The sequence below is a fragment of the Leucoraja erinacea genome, chromosome 10 (genome assembly GCF_028641065.1).
Source record: "Leucoraja erinacea ecotype New England chromosome 10, Leri_hhj_1, whole genome shotgun sequence".
Classification (NCBI taxonomy): domain Eukaryota; kingdom Metazoa; phylum Chordata; class Chondrichthyes; order Rajiformes; family Rajidae; genus Leucoraja; species Leucoraja erinaceus.
In genome coordinates this window covers 18,059,092-18,080,818 of record NC_073386.1, presented here as the reverse complement: position 1 = coordinate 18,080,818, position 21,727 = coordinate 18,059,092, and the positions used below count along the sequence as shown (strand labels likewise).

At 44.2% G+C, this 21,727-nt stretch overlaps 1 protein-coding gene across 2 annotated transcripts in view; it reads right to left on the bottom strand.

Moving 5' to 3' along the window:
- Positions 1–534: 534 nt before the first annotated feature.
- LOC129700856 (BTB/POZ domain-containing protein 19-like) overlaps positions 535–21,727 on the bottom strand; it is a 124,252-nt gene continuing 103,059 nt past the window's right edge. The window contains exon 8 of one of the 2 annotated variants that reach the window (XM_055641621.1): positions 535–2,298. In XM_055641621.1, the coding sequence (XP_055497596.1) occupies positions 2,203–2,298 (96 nt within the window). In that variant the 3' untranslated portion in view covers positions 535–2,202. Of the gene's footprint in view, positions 2,299–11,618; positions 14,843–21,727 lie in introns of those variants that run through there. The other variant, XM_055641619.1, reaches the window with a different exon arrangement.

The window sequence follows — 21,727 nt, the reverse complement described above, 5'->3', positions numbered from 1 at the left end:
ATAGCTGCTAGAAAGAAGTGAGGAAGAGGTAGAGGAAGGCACTGCAGATGCTGGTTTGAACTGATGATAGACACAAAAAGTTGTAGTAACTCAGCGGGGCAGGCAGCATCTCTGGAGAGAAGGTACGGTCAGTCGGAAGAAGGGTCTCGATCCGAAACGTCACCTGTTCCTTCTCTCCAGAGACGCTACCTGTCCCGCTGAGTTACTCCAGCTTTTTGTGTCTATCTTAGGTGATAGGTGGAGCCAGGGAAGGGAGGGTTGAATGGCATTTAGACATGTTGAGTAGAGAAGGATGAAGATATTAACTGAGGCTGGAGGTGATGTAGAGAAGACAAAGGGGTGCAAACGGTTAATGTGATAAGGTAGATGAAGAGTGAAATGCAGAACCAGAGGGAGGGTAGATGGAAATAGGGTGGGGGAGGGAGAAAACGGGGGTGACCCAGAGTAGGGAGAGTTGGGTGATGAGCAGCTGAAGGAGGTGGAGGAGGGGAAAGTAACTTGGTGATGGGGGCTGGTGAAGTGGAAAGACAGTTGTGCACTGTGGGTGGGGGTTGGGGCAAACTGGGTAGATAATGTTGATGGAGCTCACACAATACAATATTGTTCATTCTTCTCACTGGGCTTCAGCAACAACAACATAAGGGTGACTGTCTATAGATGACACTGTTCCCTATATACTTAGCTCATTGATAATCCATGCGCATAATAGAATTATTTTGGTGTTGTATAAATTATATATAAATTACACATCAAAGTTCTATTAAAAAGAGCATTGCAACAAATAAGTTAATAATGCAATAGCATAAGTAGAATAAAGAAACTAATCCAGGGCAGAGCAAGAGATTTGCCCCTTGTTGAGTGATCCATTATTGACTAGGGCTGTGCAGGTTGGTTCAAGAACCTGATAGATGTAGAAATTATCTGTTCCTGAGCCTGGTGTTGTGAGACTTCAGGCTTTTTTACTGCCTGCCCAATGATGGTAGTCATAGGAGGGCAATGCCCAGATGGTGGGGATCCTTGATGATCAATGCTGTCATCTTGAGGCAGCGTCTCATGTAAGTGTTTTCGATGGAAGGATGGGCTCATGATAAACTAGGCTGAGTCCACCACTCTCTGCAGCCTCTTGTGTTTCAGTGCATTGCCGTACCAGGCCTCGATATAACCATGCCTCTCGCTCTGTACACCCATGACTGTGTGGCAAACTGGAGCACAAACTCAGCCATTAAGTTCACCAATGATGCCACTGTCATCAGCCAGATCAACCACAATGAAAGGACAGAGTACAGCAAAAGAGATCAGAAACTTTGTGTCAAGGCGTCAGATCAACAACCGAGCCCGTAAAGTCAGCAAGACAAGACTTGATTTTTGACTTACGGAAGTAGGGGATGCCCACGATCCTGACCCATCAACAGAGCTCTTGTAGAGTTGGTGTTACAAGGGAACAAGTTCATGGATCTGACTAGTAGAACAGAAAAAGGCTCACTTGTCTGTTTAGTTACAAATCAGTTTTATTGGCAAGAGAGAACAAAAACAATACTTGTCTTGGTATGCACGGGATCCGGTTTACAGCAGCACACCTCTCTCTCTCTCTCTCTCTATCTCTCTCTCTCTCTCTCTCTCTACCTCCATCCATGGCGCTGATCGCGACTAAGCCTGTCGGTGAGCCCCTCTCATACATAAAACTAACATGGCTTCCTGGTGCCTGCCTTTATACAGGTAAGAAATCAGCTGTTGAAATAACGCCGGTAAGTCCTGGCCGATAGCGCTGCTTCCAAATTCAATCTATAACTAATGTCAGGGGACTGCATCCGAGCGAGCCCCCCCTTGGGAACAAAGTGCTATCAGCCGCAGACTGGCGCGTAAAGCAATACACACAGCGCCACAGACTTGGCGTGCAAAATTATCTTAGAACAGATGGTCTTCAGCTTCAAGTTCCTAGGCATTCATATCAACAGCAACCTAACCTTCACACTGATGTGGTTATCAAGAAAGAACATCAACGTATTTGCTTTCTTTGGTATCTGAGAAGATTTGGCATGTCCACAAGGACATACTTCTAGGGATGTGCTGTATTCTTACAGGATGCATCTCAGTTGATATAGTAAATGTTCTGCTCTTGATCACCTGAACCTGCAGAAAGTGGTTAACACAGCCTAATCTATCACAGGTTTGGTACTTCCTTCAATCCAGTCCACGTTTGCATCAGGAAGACTGGAAATATCGAGGATGCCTTCCACTCTGACAATTAGGGTGGCTACTCTGGCCTGGGCTCTTCTGTGTAATAATGTACGTCACCAGCTGCGGGCAAAGGGCATATGTACGGTTTTATTCATTGTTATTTTGACACTCGTGGATATGCACTCAGACAACAAAATAGCAAATCGCTGCCAAATGCTGAAATAATTATAATGAAGTTTGATCACAGGCTCGGTGTGCACTCTGCACCAGTCCTACAAGTATGGGCCAATTCCATACACAACCAATTCAATTCAATTCAACTTTAATGTCATCGCACAAATACAAGTATCAGTACAACGAAATGCAGTTTTGCGTCAGTCCGTAGTAGTTGTACATAAAGAGAAAAAAAAACAAGTTGAAAAAAATAGAAAGAGAGAAGATACAGAATAATCAGGAAATACAGAATGATTAAACAAAGGGGGACGGATTGACCAGAGAAATCTATCGTCGGGACTCCGAGTTCAGCAGTGTGATTGTGTTGTTATAGAAGCTTTTCCTCATCCTGCTGGTACGTGACCTGAGGCTCCTGTACCGCCTCCCTGATGGGAGGAGGGCAAACAGTCCATGGTTGGGGTGTGAGGGGTCTTTGATGATCTTCCCAGCCCGTCTCAGACACCGTTTTCGGTGGAGGGCATCCATGGCAGGGAGCGGGGCACCGATGATGTGCTGCGCGGTTTTCACCACCCGTTGTAGTGCTTTCCTGTCCGCAGCAGTGCAGCTGCTGTACCATACCGTGAAGCAGGTGGTCAGGATACTCTCTATGGTACAGCGGTAAAAGTTGGTCAGGATCTGGGGGGACAGGTGGGCTTTCTTGAGCCTCCTAAGGAAGTAAAGGCGCTGCTGTGCCTTTTTGATCAGCTTGGAGGTGTTGAGGGACCAGGACAAGTCCTCCGAGATATGCACTCCGAGGAATTTATAGCTGGAGACGCGCTCCACCTCAGTCCCGTTGATGTGGATGGGGGTATGACTGCCTCCTCTGGTCTGCCTGAAGTCGACAATAATCTCCTTCGTCTTTTTGGAGTTGAGGATGAGGTTATTGTCGGCACACCAGGTGGTCAGGTGCTGGATCTCATCCCTGTAGGCTGACTCATCGTTGTCGCTGATCAGTCCTACCACCGTGGTATCGTCAGCAAACTTAATAATGGCGTTGGATCCGTACTTTGGGATGCAGTCGTGGGTGAAGAGGGAGTAGAGGAGAGGGCTGAGCACACAGCCCTGTGGCACTCCGGTGTTCAGTGTTATAGTGGAGGAGGTGAGGTTATTGACCCTAACAGACTGTGGTCTGTTAGTGAGGAAGTCCAATGTCCAGTTGCAGAGGGAGGTGGAGATGCCAAGTCCACTGAGTTTGGTGATCAAGCTGGCTGGGATGACGGTGTTAAAGGCAGAGCTGAAATCAATGAACAGCAGCCTGATGTAGGAGTTGTTGTAGTCCAGGTGGGTCAGGGCAGAGTGTAGGGCCGCCGATATGGCGTCCTCTGTAGACCTGTTGGTCCGGTAGGCAAACTGATGGGGGTCCAGTGTGGGGGGGGGAGGCAGGCTTTGAGGTGAGCCAGGATCAGCCGCTCAAAGCACTTTGCAATGACAGGGGTGAGTGCCACTGGGCGGAAATCGTTGAGACTCCCTGTAGCTGACTGTTTGGGCACTGGCACGATGGTTGATGTCTTGAGGCAAGTGGGGACAACACCCTGGGCCAGTGAGAGATTGAAAACGTCGGCGAGGACTGGGGATAGTTGTCCAGCACATGCCCTAAGCACCCGGCCAGGGATGCCATCGGGGCCGGCAGCTTTGCGCTCATTCACCTTGCTCAGTGCATCTTGTACAGCAGAGGTGGAGAGGCTGAGAGGTTGTTCATTCGGGGGTGGAGCAACTTTAATGGCTGAGGTTTTGTTGTCCCGGTCAAAGCGAGCATAGAAATGGTTTAGCTCATCAGGCAGGGTGGCGTTGTCTGGGGGAGGGGTGTTAACTTTCTGATAATCGGCAAGGGATTTGATTCCTTGCCACATGCGCCTGGGGTCAGAGTTGTTGTGGAAATGCTCCTCAATCCGCCGTTTATGATTTAGTTTAGCAGTCCTAATTCCCATTTTCAGATTGGCCCTGGATGAGCTGTATCCCTCAGCGTCGCCAGATCTGAAAGCGGCATCGCGAGCCTTCAGTAGGAGTCTGACCTCCCTGCTCATCCACGGCTTCTGGTTAGGGAAAGTCTTTATCTCCTTGTGGGTAGTGACATTATCGGTACAGAATTTTATATAGTCCAGAACTGTTGAGGTGTACGAGTTGATGTCCACTTGTGAATTGGAGGTGGACTGAGTAGCAAAGAGACTCCAGTCTGTCTGCTGAAACTGCTCCTGTAAGTCAGAGACAGCCCCCTCAGGCCAGACCTTCACTGTCCTCATGGTAGGTTTCACACGTCTGATCAGAGGTGTGTATTTGGGGAGCAGGAACAGGGAGAGGTGGTCAGACTGTCCAAGGTGGGGGAGGGGGAGGGCTTTGTAGGCTTCAGTGATATTAGTGTAAACTAAGTCCAGAACATTGTTTCCTCTGGTTGGGCAGAAAACATGCTGATGGAACCTGGGGAGTACAGTTTTAAGGTCAGAGTGGTTGAAATCACCCGCAACAATAAATGCCCCCTCTGGGTGGGCAGAGAGATGTTTGCTGATAGCAGCTTGCAGCTCTTCCATTGCTAGCCTGGCATTAGCGTCCGGGGGAACATAGACTGCAGTGATAACAGTTGATGTGAATTCCCTGGGCAAATAGAAGGGCCTGCACTTTAACATCAGGTATTCCAGGTCAGCAGAGCAGTGACTACCAATCTTAACAACGTCCGTGCACCATGTGTTATTGACATAAATGCATAGTCCGCCGCCCTTGGTCTTACCGGAGTCCTCCACTGATCTGTCGGCCCTGAAGACAGTGCGTCCCTCCAGCTCAATGGCGTTGTCTGGGATGTTGTCCTTTAGCCATGTCTCAGTGAAGACCATGGCGTTGCAGTCGGCGATCCTTCTGTGTGTGGTGATCCGCAGCCTTAGTTCGTCTATTTTACTCACCAAGGACCGGACATTCGCGAGGAAAATGCTGGGCAGAGCTGGCTGGTGAGGATTTGATTGCAGCCTAGCTCGATGGCCTCCCCGCTTCCCACGCCTTTGTTTGCGGTCCCTGCGCCGCCTCCGGACACTTCCTGTCGGGGGCGCGGACCCGCTAGACCACGGTGTCCTGGTGATCTCCGGCGGCAGTTGAAAGTCGCTTCTGGTGCGCGTTATGCAGAGACGGCCGAGCTCAAGTAGCTCCTGACGGCCGTACACAGTCTTCGCTCCAGTGCTCCGGGCGAAAACTAAGGTAATTATTAACAGTAGAAAAACTAACTTACGAAAACTACGGAGACGCAGAGCCTCGCGTTGTGCACGCGACGCCATCTTGGGTGACCAGGGAATTCACATCAACTGTTATCACTGCAGTCTATGTTCCCCCGGACGTTAATGCCAGGCTAGCAATGGAAGAGCTGCAAGCTGCTATCAGCAAACATCTATCTGCCCACCCAGAGGGGGCATTTATTGTTGCGGGTGATTTCAACCACTCCGACCTTAAAACTGTACTCCCCAGGTTCCATCAGCATGTTTTCTGCCCAACCAGAGGAAACAATGTTCTGGACTTAGTTTACACTAATATCACTGAAGCCTACAAAGCCCTCCCCCTCCCCCACCTTGGACAGTCTGACCACCTCTCCCTGTTCCTGCTCCCCAACCCTTGAGCACATTTCCCCAGACCTGACCAGCTTTTCTGACATGTATGAAAACAAGTGGTGAATGCTATACAGCCCTCACCAACTTTTACAGATGCACCATGGAAAGCATTTTTATCAGGTTGCATCACAGCTTGGTTTGGGAACAGCTTCTTCCAAGACCGCAAGCAATTGTAGCGAATTGTGGACTCAGCCCACACTATCACACAAACCAACCTCCCTTCTATTGACTCAATTTATACCTCACGCTGCCTCGACACGACCAGCAGCATAATCAAGGACGGGTGGTACCCTAGCCATTCCCTCTTCTCCCCTCTCCCATCAGGCAAAATGTACAAAAGTTTTAAAACACACACCTCCACGTGCAGGAACTGTTTCTTACCAGCTGTTATCAGGCAATTGATTCATCCTACCACAACCAGAGAGCAGTGCTGAAATAGCATCTACCTCTTTGGTGACCCTTGGTATCGGAGTTTGCTGTCTTTACCTTGCACTATACGTTATTCCCTTATGTATCTAGACAGTAAATGTCTCGATTGTAATGATGTATTGTCTTTCTGCTGACTGAATAGCACAAAAGCTTTTCACTGTACCTTGATACACGTGTCAATAACCTAAATGAATTAACTAACTATTTCTAACTGCTTTATGTTCAGAACTGTGTGGGAAAATGGTGAAACATGGTCTGTACAAGTTTATTCACTGGCTGCATTCCCTCAAAGATTACACTTTTGTTTAATTTTCTGGTGTAAACAAATGTTGGTTCAATACAGAGAAGGGACAAAGACTTTTTTTTACATGTTGCTTGACAAGCAAATAAATCATTGGAAAGTTTAAACTGCACTTGAAACATTTGAAGCTTTCCTCGATTTAATCTTGACATGTTCATGCATATGACATGTTTGAAAATAGAAATCAAAATAGGTCAACCTTATTTTTCATTGAGGTCAAAGTAGTCTTTGGCAATGAGTGCATGAGACTGACTTCCAATAATGGAGAATATTAACAAAAAGATAGTGGGCCCGAGTAATAACATTTTAATTCTCGGATGCTGGTTCACAAAGGTATTTTATCCCCACTAATTTGATCTATTAAGATGCAAGGAAAACATACTAGCTATCCAAATGGCTCATGACATCAATGGAGCATTGATCCAAATGGCTCGTGGCATCAATAGGCACTCTCAGCTGGGTATTCATCCAGATAACAAGAGGTTTTTGAGAAGGATCTGCACCTTCAACATCTGCAGCAGAACTGTTCTGTATTTTTGCTTACAATATTCTGTTGTGCTGCAGCAAGCAAGAATTTCATTGTCCTATCTGGGACGCATGACAATAAACTCTCTTGACTTGACTCTTGACCCTTCTTCACCTGAAATGTTGCCTATTTCCTTCGCTCCATAGATGCAGCCTCATCCGTTGAGTTTCTCCAGCATTTTTGTCTACCTTCGATTTTCCAGCATCTGCAGTTCCTTCTTAAACATATCATGATCTTCTGTGCACTAGTAAGAGTACTGGTAATGGTGCAAATGTCTGACAGCTGTGGAAGGTCAGAGGTTAAATGTTTTCCCAGCTGAGAGGCTTGCCGGTTGTTTAAATTCCCTGTGGAAACGTCATTTGGGAATATTTTTAAACCCGAGAGAGAAAAAGTAACCAAAGTGATTCTCTGAGCCCAGCTGACAACGGCATGCTTACAATTTACCTGTTGTAGGGCGCTGGGTTTGTTTTAGAAGTAAACAAATCATTAAAATGCAATGGAAATTTCTGTACACCCACTGAATTGTTCACAGGAAAGAGTCTTACGATTCAATGGAAAACTGGTTCTGTTGCACGTTGCAAAGAAAACAGCATCCATTGAAATGAACACACGCGATACAGCAAGTGACGCATGAAAGTGGAGGGATGCAGGATTGATTCTCCGCTCCATGGAGCTCCTGATCTCTGCTGCCCAATAGTCAATATATTATTCTATGTAGAACAGGCGCCTCAGGGATAGAAAAACATTTAAACTGTTATACACTTAAATGCCGAGAAGCTTTAACAGTGACCTAGAAATCTTTTTTAAAGATAACAAAATAAATAACGTTATTTCTTGGAACACAGGAGGCCGAGGGGTGATCTTATAGAGGTCTGTAAAATCGTAAGGGGAATGGATAGGGTGAAAAGTATTTTACACAGAGTTCAGGAATCAAAAACATGTTTAAAATGAGAGGGTCAAGATTTAACACAAACCCGAGGGGTAACTTATTCACTCAGAGGTGGAGGGAATATGGAATGAGCTGCCAGAGGAGGTTATTGAGGAAGTTACCATTACAACATTTAAAAGACACCTGGACAGGTGCGTGGATAGGAAAGGCTTGCTTGGTACGGGCTATCTGTGGGCAAATGTGACTAGCTGAGATTGGGCATCCTGGTCGGCATGGGTGAGTTGGGCCGAGGGACCTGTTTCCGTGCTGTCTGACTCCATGACTAGACAAACTCTCAAGTTTGCACATTTGAAGTTTTGTATTCTGGCTGGTAATACATACATTGGATAAAGAAATAGTAAATTCAGAGAGGCTATCAAACGGGGCAGACGCATAAAATACAACGACTCCTTCGTAAATAGAATGCAATTGGCAGTCCACAGATGTTTCTGCTGACAACCATACTGCTGGAGTATAAATAGTGGAACCAGATGAGAATCAAAGCAGATTAAACTCATAAAATGTGTCTTGAGTCAGCCCTGCATTATATCACTTATCTTAACAGAGGAGGTGCAGGGCCAAGGTTCTGCCTGCTTTCACTACTAGATGTCTGAATTAAAGGGTGGCCCCACGGTACAAGGGATTTCCAGCCACAGTTAGATAAAGAAAAAAGTTGAAATGTACAACTTTAGTTTGAAACTAAAGTCATTCTATAGGGGCATTGGTAGCAGCATGACCTCTGAACCCACATGTAGTAACTGTCATTGTGGATGCAGCAGGGTCTTTTAGTTTAGTTTAGAGAAACAATGCGGAAACAGTCCCTTTAGCCTACCGAATCCGCGCCGACCAGTGATCCCGCACACTAGCGCTATCCTACACACTCGGGACAATTTACAATTTTTACTGAATAGACAATAGGTGCAGTAGGCCATTCGGCCCTTCGAGCCAGCACCGCCATTTAATGTGATCATGGCTGATCATCCCTGAGCCTGCCTTCTTCCCATATCCCCTGACTCCGCTATTTTTAAGAGCCCTATCTAGTTCTCTCTTGAAAGCATCCAGAGAACATGCCTCCACCACCCTCTGAGGCAGAGAATTTCACAGACTCACCACTCTCTGTGAGAAAAAGTGAAGCCAGTTTTAACCTAAAAACCTGTACGTTTTTGGAGTGTGGGAGGAAGCCGGAGCCCCCGGGGAAAACTCACGCCACCTCGGGGAGAATGTACAGATTCCGCACAGACAGTGCCGTAGTCAGGATCGAAGCAGGGTCTCTGGTGCTGTTAGGCAGCAACTCTACCACTGCACCATCGTGACGCCCAGATGACCAGAATTAGGGAATTGTGCAACATGGACTTCTTTAGAGGTTCAGTAAGCGACTTTCCAATTCTAAGTATTGCATATCTTTTCCGCTAACAGGGAGGGAAAGAAACCAAATGACAAAGTAAGGAACACAGCAGAGTGCTGAAGCCCGCTATTATTCGCCAATTAACAAAAAGTACTGCAATTAAATTGGAAACATTGTCACTTGTTCTTTGCATCTGCTCTGTTGGATAGAATGCTGATTTATAGGATATTTTTGGGTTGACCTTTAAAGTTTGAATAGTCCATATACTTTTAGCTTTGATTGCAAGAGCAAGAGAGGCAATTCAATCTATCCAAATATTTAATTAAAACTAGATTTATAAAAACGCGCTTTGTTTAATTTTAATAACTTAAGCATTCGTACACAACCATCAGGGTCTCATTCGTATCAAAATCATATTCTTTGATCTAAGATTATCATCCTTCTCCAGTGCTTCCTTGGCAAATTTTGCTTCCCATCATGTGATTAAAAAAGGATCTGTAAGCATATAGTTTAAGGTTCTGTGTGGGGAAACTGCAGATGCTGGTTTAAATCGGTAGACACAAAATGCTGGGGTAATTCAGCGGGACAGGCAGCATCTCTGGAGAGAACGAATGGGTGATGTTTCGGGTCGAGACCCTTCTTCCTAGTTTAAGGTTCTGATCTACTCATGTGATCTATTGTTAACTGTACTTTCGTTCTTCCATAGTCAAAAGCAGAAACTCATTTCTAAATTGAAACGGAAAATATTAGAAATACTCTATGCTACAGGCAGCCTCTCTGGAGAGAAAAATGCAGTTAATACCTTAGATCAATAACCTGTCATCAGAGCCCATATTTTTACATTTCTATCGTCCCTACATTTTACTTTTGGAAGGAAGCAACACCCATCATAGCTTTGCTTGTTTATAATTCAAGGGACCATCTATGGTGGGAGAATGGTAAACACAAAATGCTGGAGTAATTCTGCGGGACAGGCAGCCCTGGAGAGTAGGAATGGGTGATGTTTCGGGTCGGGACCCTTCTTCATCTCCAATTCATCCAGTTCTTTCCTACACATGTGGTGGGAGAAAGGTCTTCCAATCTGTCTGTATATTTCTGATACAGGAAGAGCGTTGCACAATGATTGGTATCATTAACGCCATCATTAAAGTGTAACCCATTAAAATATGTCTGCTGGAGGTGATTGTTCTATGACTAATTTGTTTAGTTTAGAGATATTGCATCGTCCATGATGACTATTGACCACACGTTCACATGAGTTCTACGTTATCCCACATCCTTACCCACTCCCAACACATTGGGGGCAATTTTACAGAGGCCAATTAACCTATAAACCCGTAGGTTTTTGGGATGTGAAAGGAAACCGGAGCACCTGGAGGGGACCCATGCGGTCACAGGGAGGATGTGCAAACTCCACACAGACAGCAGCTCAGGATCGAACCTGGGTCTCGGGCACTGTGAGGCAACAGCTCTCCCAGCTGAGCCACTGTGCACCCCAATAATTCATACTCGGTAATTCAAATGATTTCTGTACCATGGACTATAACATGAACATAAAACAGCCGACACATCAAAAGAACCTGCGTTAATACCAAACATTTGAATTTTTACTTTACTAATGTAATTCTATTCTTACACCATTTTCTTCATGCATCGTCCTGCAGAGTATTTAGCAAAAATCTCGACTGCCAATCAAGTGCAGTACTGAGGAAGGTGTATAAAATTTGCATGCCATGGTTCAAATAAATTCTCCCAATTATTTATCCCTCATCGACATCAGAAAGAAAATGGAATATCTGGTAATCATCACATTCCTGCTTTGGAACTTGGTCGGTAGATTTTGCCATTACAACAGTAACATAAATTCAAAAGTAATTCCTTGGCTGTAAAGCACTTTGATGTGCTGAAATTATGAAATAGAATGGAATATGTAAATACAACATTTTTTTTCTCCACACAGTCCTGTGGCCCAGTGAAATTTACTTTGCATATATCTAGAAATGCTATTCTGGGATAGCTAATGGTGAATTCATTTTGCTTGTGCAACAAGGCTGGAAGTATAAACATAAAAATAAAAGCTTCATCTCTCAACAGCAATCAAAACAAGCCGGGCAGAGGTAAAAGTATAATTTACTTTGTAACCCGAGTACAATATTCACAAAAATATATAGTGCACACTACAAAATATAATACACAGTGAAATATCTGCCTTTACATTTTTTATAAATAACAAACTATTTTCATAAGATCATAAGGGATAGGAGCAGAATTAAGCCATTCTGCCGATCAAGTCTACTCCGCCATTCAATCATGGCTGATCTATCTCTCCCTCCTAACCCCATTCTCATGCCTTCTCCCCATAATCTGTGACACTAGTACTAATCAAGAATCTATCCATCTCTGCCTTAAATATATGCACTGACTGCCTCCACAGCCTTCTGTGGCAAAAAAAAATCGAGATTCTCACACTCTGACTAAAGAAATTCCTCCTCATCTCCTTCCTAAAAAATTGTCCTTAAATTCTGAGGCTATGACTTCTAGTCCTAGACTCTCCCAATAGTGGAAACATCCTCTCCACATCCACTCCATCCAAGACTTATAAGAGTTCAAGTCTCCCATACAGTATAAACAGTGCCAAAGTGTTTCTGAAACCTTCAGAAACAAAGTAAACAGATGGAAAAGAACTGAGAACAGAAAACCTGCAAATAAAAGTTGAAAGATATTCTTTCTGAAAACAGAGATGTGCAGAAGGTTGAATATTCTGGTTCCATAATCTATGTAAATTGTGATCTATAGGAATATGTCCCAAGTTAATTATCAAACGACCATGAGCTGAACTGAGCTGAAGAGTGAGAGAGGTTACTATACCCTGTAAACGGATCGATTGTAATAATGTATTGTCTTTTTGCTGACTGGTTGCACGCAACCAAAGCTTTTCACCGTACCTCGGCACATGTTACAATAAACTAAACTGAACTGAACTGAGGGTATGAAAATGTAGCAATATTGTTTGAGTCAAGCCAGAGACTGTTATCAGCCCTTTGCCCTCTTTTGTCCAATACAAAGTACATTAATGTTAATCTTCAGCTGGGAACCTGGTTACTTTCCACCCAGTGAGCTGAACAGACAGCGGGCAGGAACACATAGCCTAGGTCTGGTCATTAAAACTGGCCATGCCTGGTGCTGCTTCCTCCGTGCAAGCTGCTACCTGCTCAGTAGATTTGTGCCACATTTAAATCTCTTGAATGGTGTGACTCTTGCTGGATTATTTTTAAGCTATAATAATACTGAATATGTGACCCAACTTGAGAACCTGACTGTTTACATCACTGTGAGGTTGAATACAATTACCAGTTCAGGTAAAGCCAGAACAAGACAAATAATTATTATGTAAAATACCATGACAAGGACTTGGCTATAAATTTCCACATACCTGAATGCATCATTTTTCTTATTCTGCTGCTTCTGGCCTGAAAATTATACTTCTCGAGAAACTGGAATTACAATACTTTACTATTGGCTCCTACCTTCATTTTCATCAGCTTTGCCAATGCAGTGAGAACACTTCCATTAAAAATCGAATTAATTGGCTAAGAAATGTCTTGGAATGTCATCAGACTTTTAAACAACGTAGAACACAGGAACAGACCTTTGGTCGATGCCCGTGCCAAACATGATGACAAAATAAACTCATCCCTTCTGCCTGCTTGAGATCCATATCCCTCCATTCCCTGTATATCCATGTGCTTGTCTAAAGATCTATTGAATGCCTTTATTATATCTGCTTCCATCACCACATCTGGCAACAGGTTCAAGATACCCCACAAATGTCTGTACAAAAAGGTTGCCCTGCCCATATCAACTTAAAACTATTTCTCCTTGACATTTCTGCTCTGAGAATGCCTCTCATGATTTTATAAACATCTATCAGGTCTCCCTCAGTCTTAAGACACTCCAGCAAAAACAATGCAAGTTGTATAACCTCTCCAAGCAGCTAATAACTCTGATCCAGACAGTATCCTGGTAAACCTCTTCGGCACCCTCTCCACAGCCACCACAGTCTTGTTTTAGACACAAAATGCTGGAGTAACTCTGTGGGACAGGCAGCATCTCTGGATAGAAGGAATGGGTGATGTGTCAGGTCAAGACCTTTCTTCTGTCAGAACTGCACACAATACTCCAAACATGGTCTCACCAATGTTTTATAAAATTGCAACATGACTTCCTGACTCTTATACTCAATGCCCCGATCAAGCATTCCACACACTTTCATTACCACTCTGACAACTTGTGTTGCTCCTTTCAGGGAGTTATGGGCCTAGACACTAGGATCTCTTGATCTTACATCAATGTTGCTAAGGGTCCTGCCATCAACAGTATACTTTTCCCTTACATTTGACCTCCAAAAGTGCACTACTTCACACTTGCCCAGATTAAACTGCATCTGCCATTTCACCTATATCTGTAACTGATCTATATCCTGCTATACTGCTACATCATTTCTTCATATCTGCATCTGCACCAAATTTTGTCTCATCTACAAACTTAGTAACCAACCTACCAACATTCTTGTACAAGGTGCGTGTGTAAGCCAGTTCAAAATCAAAACTACCAAGTCACCGTGGATCTCATGCATCTTAATCTTCTGGATCAGCCACCATGAGGGACTTTGTCAAAAGACTTAATTAGTGATATAAAAATACATATTTACATTTTCCTTAAATCCTCAATACCAGTATTCCTTCCAGTAAAAGGATTAGCGTCATATCAACAGGAAGCACACAAAAATATTAAAAACAAAAAACAATGATAGTCATTACCACGTTACACCATGACTAAACCACTGTCTGCAATTTCGAGAGCATGGCTTCAGTGTACCAGTTCAAATGGCCATGACAAAATCTTATTTAGAATCCTAAAACAATTGAATGGCACTTGAGATGAATCAATAATATCCCAATGTTCATGTACACTCTCTGTGATATTATATACGTCCAGCTTTCCTTTGATTGCAGCGTATAAACCTTGCTTCATGTAAAACACAAAAATAACAAAATGGTCCAAAAAGAGTGGTGTGGTTCATATAACCTTGTGTAATAACTATATGCTGCTTCGGTTTGGTTCAATATGATATTGACACTTGCCGATGAATCACCTTCACGCAGTCAAAAGTACATATTCCAAGTATTTGTGGTTTTTACGTTTATTTGTGGCAAAGGTTGAAGTACTTGTGATGGTCTCGGGGTCGACTTCCCTTCCGTCTCCGAAGCAGATGAACCGCGATTCCACTTGGCTTTTTCAATGCATGAAATTTCCACACTTCGGCAATCTTGTCCACCTACAAGATCAAAAGGAATACAGGATGCATTCAAATCACTTCTTTCTGAAAATAAATTGTACAATTAGCGCAAATGAGTAGTTGTTGATAGCAGTATCAGTCTGAAGAAGGGTCTCGACCCGAAACGTCACCCATTCCTTCTCTCCAGAGATGCTCTCCTGAGTTACTCCAGCATTTTGTTTATCTATCTTTGATGTAAACCAGCATCTGCAGTTCCTTTCTGCACTAGTTGGTGGAAGACATGGACTCTGAGGGCAGAAAAGCCTGCTTCTGTGCTGCAACTCCCAAAGGCCCTCTAACAACATATATTTAGCCAAGTGGTCTATAGTTTCCTGCTATATGGCATCCTTCTTTCTTGATCAAAGCTGCCACATTTACAATTTCCTAAACGGTTGGTAATCTTGGGAAACTGAGTGTATTTTGAAAAACTACAACCAACGAGTCTTCTATCTCTGCAACCACTTCCTTTACAAGCCTTGGATACAGGTAATCTGTTACCCTGAGGATATTTGCAGTACTTATTTGGACCTTCTTTCGTCCAAACATGAGAAACACTAGTTGACACATGAAGAATTCCAAACATATACCAAAAAATTGCTCATCAGTCATTCAGAACCTGGCTTGCATCCTTGCCCTACCTATTTAATTTGAACATTGACTTCTCTAATTTCAGGTAGTCCCTGCTTTCTCCTCCCCTTCTTAGCTCTCCCTTAGCACACTGTCTCCACCTCTTCCTTTCTTCTTCCTGCCCCCCCCCCCCCCCCCCCACCCTTACATCAGGTCTGAAGAAGGGTCTCGACCCGAAACGTTGCCTATTTCCTTCGCTCCATAGATGCTGCCTCACCCGTTGCGTTTTCTCTAGCATTTTTGAGTAGCTTCGATTTTCCAGCATCTGCAGTTCGTTCTTAAAATTTTAATTTCCTTCATCAAAGTACTTTAACGAATGAATAAATGGATAGCAAATATTTCATGGGAGATTGTGAACATGGAGATAAACAATTTACATTGAAGAGCAATATACAGACAGAGCAGACTATTACTAAAGGGATGAAATGCAAATTTTGCACTAAACGTTAAAGTCTTTTTCCTGTATCTGTACTCTGAGGGTCGCTTGATTGTAATCATGCACATTCTTTTTGCTGATCGGATAGTACGCAACAAAAAGTTTTTCACCGTATCTTAGGCTACATAAGTAAGTGTATCGCTGATGTTGCTCCAAAAGCCACATCTGCATTTACCCAAATCAGAAAACCCTGGGTCGGACAGGAAATGCGCGCTAAACTCAAAGCACGGACCACTGCCTTCAACTCAGAGGACCCCGACGCCTACAAAGCAGCCAGATATGACCTCCGGAAGTCCATCAGGAAAGCCAAGAGAGACCACAGAAACAAAGTGGAATCTAACTACTACAGCTCTGACCCCAGGCGCATGAGGAGTGGATTACGCTGCATCACAGACTACCAAGGGAAAAACAGGAGCACTGTTCAGCCTACCGCTTCGCTCCCGGACGAACTTAACACCTTTTACGACCGGTTCGATGCAGACAACACAGCGCCCACCTTGAGCCCACAGATGTGCAGGGGGACTACCACACTGACCCTACAAACGGCAGACGTGAGGTGGTCCTTCAAAAAAGTCAACACCCGCAAAGCTCCAGGACCGGATGGTATTCTAGGGCGGGCTCTCTGGGCGTGCGCTGATCAACTGGCAGAGGTGTTCATCAACCATCTTCAACCTCTCCCTGAGTCAGTTCCCACCCCCTTCAAAGCATCCGCCATCGTTCCTGTTCCAAAGAAACCAGTAACCTCTTGTTTAAATGACTACCGTCCTGTCGCACTGACATCAGTCATCATGAAGTGCTTCGAGCGAGTAGTCAAAATTCACATCTGCTCCTCTCTCCCTGACAACGTGGACCCTCTTCAGATTGCGTATAGACCAAACAGGGCCACGGACGATGCCATCGTCATGGCAACACGCACTGCGCTCACCCACCTGGACAAAAGGAATACATAAGTGAGAATGCTCTTCATTGAATACAGCTCGGCATTCAACACTATCATTCCCTCAAAACTCGTCCCCGAGCTCCTTGATCTTGGACTGGAGCTCCATCTGCGGCTGGATATTCGACTTCCTGATGGGCAGGCCCCAGGTGGTGAAAATTGGCAGCCACACCTCTTCCTCACTGATCGTCAACACAGGTGCACCACAGGGCTGTGTGCTCAGTCCTCGCTGTACTCCTGGTTCACGCTCGACTGTACTGCCAAGCACAACTCAAACATCATCCTAAGTTTGCTGACCATCCTGGGCCTCATCACATACAACAATGAGACAGCCTATAGAGAGGAGGTAAAGGAACTAAACAGCTGGTGCCAGGAAAATAACCTCTCTCTCAATGTTAGCAAAACTAAAGAGATGATCGTGGACTACAAGAGACAGCAGGGGAGTGGACACCTCCCCATCCACATCAGTGATGCTGAGGTTGAAAGGGTCAGCAGTTTCAAGTTCCTCAGTGTGCACATCACTAAGGACCTCTCCTGGACACTGCACACGGACACAATAATAAAGAAAGCCCGCCAGCGGCTCTTTTTCCTGAGAAGACTGAGGAAGTTTGGCATGAACGCCAGCATCCTCACAAACTTCTACAGATGCACCATCGAGAGTCTGCTGACGGGCTGCATCAATGTCTGGTACGGGAACTGTTCTGCCCACAGCCGCAAATCACTACAGAGAGCGGCGAAGGCGGCACAGCACATCACTGGCAACTGTCTCCCGGCCATTCAGGACATTTTCCACCGGTGGTGCCTGCGGAAGGCACACAGCATCATCAAGGACCACAATCACCCAGTATGCAGACTGTTCTCCTTGTTACCGTCAGGCAGACGATACAGGAGCATGGCTGCACGTACCACCAGACTTGAGAACAGTTTTTACCATCAGGCCATCAGGCTTCTGAACTCATAAACACATTTCACATCATAAATGTTGATTATCTTATTATTGTCTTTTTACCTTACCAATGTCATTTTTATCTTATTTTATCCTTATTATATTATTGCTGAGGTGACCCGTTGTCGTGTCAAACACATTTCATTGACTCTGTGTTAACCTACATATGACAAATAAAACTGAATTGAATTTAATTTAATTGGTCAGAGGTTTTAAGCCATGTGTCTGTTAATGTGGCTGGTGCAGTCATGGTTACATTATGACTAAATAAGATTCACAATTAATGGTCATCTTTCTAATTGTATATCATATGCAAAACAAATCAGCATATTGGCTTACAATTAGCTTCATTGCACTAAAGGTTTACAATTAATTTCATTGCATTCTAGAAGAGAAGAGATACAATGTTATATGACGACAATATCCTAGCCACAATATGGGTTTCACCACTCCAACTATGGGCCTTAATATAGCATGACTAGCTATTGGACAACCTTGGCTCTGAAAGATCACTCTCTCTGTGCCAGTACAATTTTATGGATGTAGGCTCAGCATAAAACGTCCACTTGTGTGGGTATACAAGTACCCAAACACAGCTGAAACATTTTATCAAGACACCGCGATCATCAAGTAAGTCACTTTAAACATAGTTCTGATGTAGAATCTATAATTAGCGTGATATCATTTTGATGGCAATTAAGGTCTGCAAAATTAGAGGTTGCCAACAACAGAATAATTACACTCATTGTACGGGTATGTGTACGTGCGCATGTTCTTGTGCGTATGCATGTGGGGGACATTCGCTGCCTTTAAATATGTCCATTATCTTTACAGACATTGGAAAAATTGTGTTGCTGATTTCTAAGACATGAACAAGTTCCTCTATAACTTTCCTATTCAATTTTGACATGGTCCTAATTATGTATTTATATATTTCTGGAGATGTTTATGTGAAAGTGCACAATGATCGGATTCAGTTCATGCTAATTTGGCAGAATAATAAGGAATAAATATCCTTTGCCTTGAAATGTTGCCAGATAGCACATTTTATATTTCCTCAGTATTATGCATTGAAACTTAATTTTTCCAGAGTGGAAAATAATAATGACCATTTTTAAATAGCATCAAACGTCTCCTGAAAATGCAGGCTTGAAGCTTGGGAAACATTAGCTGCAGACTAAAGATCAGCAGGGGAAAGAGGAGTTCCTTACATTCTACCTGGTAAACAATTCTACCTCTGATAAACAAATCATTCTACCTCTGTTAAACAAAAAAAGTCAAAAAGAGATGGACCGGAGCATCAGGAAATCCATCAAAGAGAAATAGAAACATAGAAAAATAGGGGTAGGAGTAGGCCATTCGGCAATATGATCATGGCTGATCATCTAAAATCAGTACCCCGTTCCTGCTTTTTCTCCATATCCCCTGATTCCTTTAGCCCTAAGAGCTAAATCTCTCTCTTGAAACAGAGGGGAACGCTACCCGGCCATTCCCAAGTCTCCGCTGACTCCGGATGGTGTGGCCGCTTCACTGACACACACTCTCCCACACACACTGGCACACACAAGGTTTAAAGGGATATGGGCCAAACGCAGATAAATGGGACTAGTTTAGATGGGGCATCTTGATCTGCATGGACAAGTTGGGATGAAGGGCCCGTTTCCATGCTGTAAGACTATGACACATTGTAGAAAGGGTGCAATTGCTCTGGAGAGGATCCTGGGGCGATTTATGAAGATGTTGGCAGGGCTGGAATTTTTTTTTCACTTTGAGGAAAGATTTGATAACTGGGATTGTATTCTCTGCAGCAACGGGGGTGAAGAAAAAACTTAGTTGAGGTGAATAATATTATGAGAATAGGACCTGTTTCGCTTAACAAAGAGTGTAGGAAGGAACTGCAGATGCTGGTTTAAACTGAAGATAAACTCTAAAAACTAGAAAAACTCAGCAGGACAGGCAGCATCTCTGGAGAGAAAGAATGGGTGATGTTTTGGGTCGAGACCTTCAGACTGAAGAGGTTGAAAACCAGCCATAAAACACAATGACTGGAGATGTGTGTTATCCAACTAAGGGCAGAAATCAGAATCATGTGTTCATCTTTATTGACGTGACATCATAATAAATATATTGCAGAAAAAATAATTTAATGGGGTGGCGCAGCGGTAGAGTTGCTGCCTTACTACCACATGGGTTTTCTCTGGATAATCCGGTTTCTCCCACACCCGAAAAAAGTGCAGGTTTGTAGGTTAATTGACTTGTGTAAATTGTCCCTGGCGTGTAGGATGGAACTGGTGTATGATAGATTGCTGGTCGGTGAGGACTTGATAGGCTGAAGGGCCTGTTTCCATATATATGTTTTACATATATATCTTAATTTCATTGAACCATATATGATTGAAATAATCTGGAATTATTTTTGTCTTGTTTCTATAGTCAAAGGGCAAGGTTGATTGATTTACTTGTGCAGAACAATGATGGAAGTCCGACTTGCCTTGTTTCGCTGTTTTTTGCTCTATATATATATATGCATAACAGCATGAATTATAATCTGATTTCCATACAAGAATAGAGTCATTCGTGTGCAGCATCTGTTGATCAGAGCCTGGCTCTACTGTGGAATGTAATTAGGAATGTAATTTAGCCTAACCTTATTCATACCTAATCCAATTTAAAGCATAAATGTTGCATTGAAGTGTAAATTAAAAGACTCGCTACAGTATGCACCAGATTGCACAATTTCAAGCTGAAAGCTCCCTACTGTGGGAGGGGGACACCATCCCTCCCACACCCTCACCCCCTCGGTCGCTAAGCTCTCTCGCAATTCCTTACTCTCAACTCTCACCCAATGTTGGCAGCCCTGCAAATTCCAACAGCAGGAAATAGTGCCATTTCAAAAGTTCCTCAGTTAAAAAAGGTTGTTTTATTTGGTCGATTTAGAAAGCAACTGTAAAGTGAAATAAACTGATAGGTGCAAAATTCTTTGGCTTAATCCTAGAGGCTACAAAAAAATGCATTGTGAGTGAGTCATCTCTCTGCAGTATCTGGTTCCAGGTGACATGAGGAAAGATATTTCCTGCTCTGTTTTACAATTCTCAGTTCCTGGAGTTCTGCACAATCTGAAAAACAAAGGCAGCTCTCCCTTCAGTTTGTGTGTTTTTTTTTGATCAAATGCATCTATTGATGCTCCTGAACACATCATCAGTGATGTAACCTGGGGTCATTGGGTGTTTCGGGTCTTTCAACATCAGACACCCTCGCCCAGGCGACCCAGCCGTGGTTGATCAGACCACAACTTGTGTTCAGGTGGCATTCGCTCCTCCCCATAGACCTCTCCTGATCCAGAGCCATCTCGAGGCTTTCTCCGCTGCCTGTAGTGTTCTTGATGGTGTGATGGCTCTTCTCCTCTCCATTCCACTCAAGGCTTTGTAGAGTGATTGCCCTGCAAAACCTCTGCAGCCAACCTCGATGGGCATACACCTTGCCTTCCAGCCCTGCTTACGGCAGTCTATGACCAGCTCTTCATACTTGGTCATCCTCCTCTCGTGGGCCTCCTCCAGACAGTCCTCCCACGGCACTGTCAGTTCCAACAAGATGATTCCTTTGGTCACCTCTGAGACCAGGAGGATGTCTGGCCTCAGGGTGGTCGTGGCAATTTGCTGTGGGAACTTCAGCTGTTTCACCAGGTCTACGGAAAGCTGCCAGTCCTGCGCAGTCGCCAGGATTCCTGACGGATTCCTGGCTGCTGTGGTTCTTGGCAGCTGCACTCTGACCTTCACGAAGGTGATCATCTGGGTGGTGGGGCGTGCTCGTCTGCAGCTGCTGATTCCCATGCTGATGTCTTCTGCAATGGGTTTATGAACCTGGTGGTGACGCCAGATGTACCGGCACTGCCCAAGAGCCTTTGGGCAGCAGCTCAGGATGTGTTCCAATGTCCCCTTG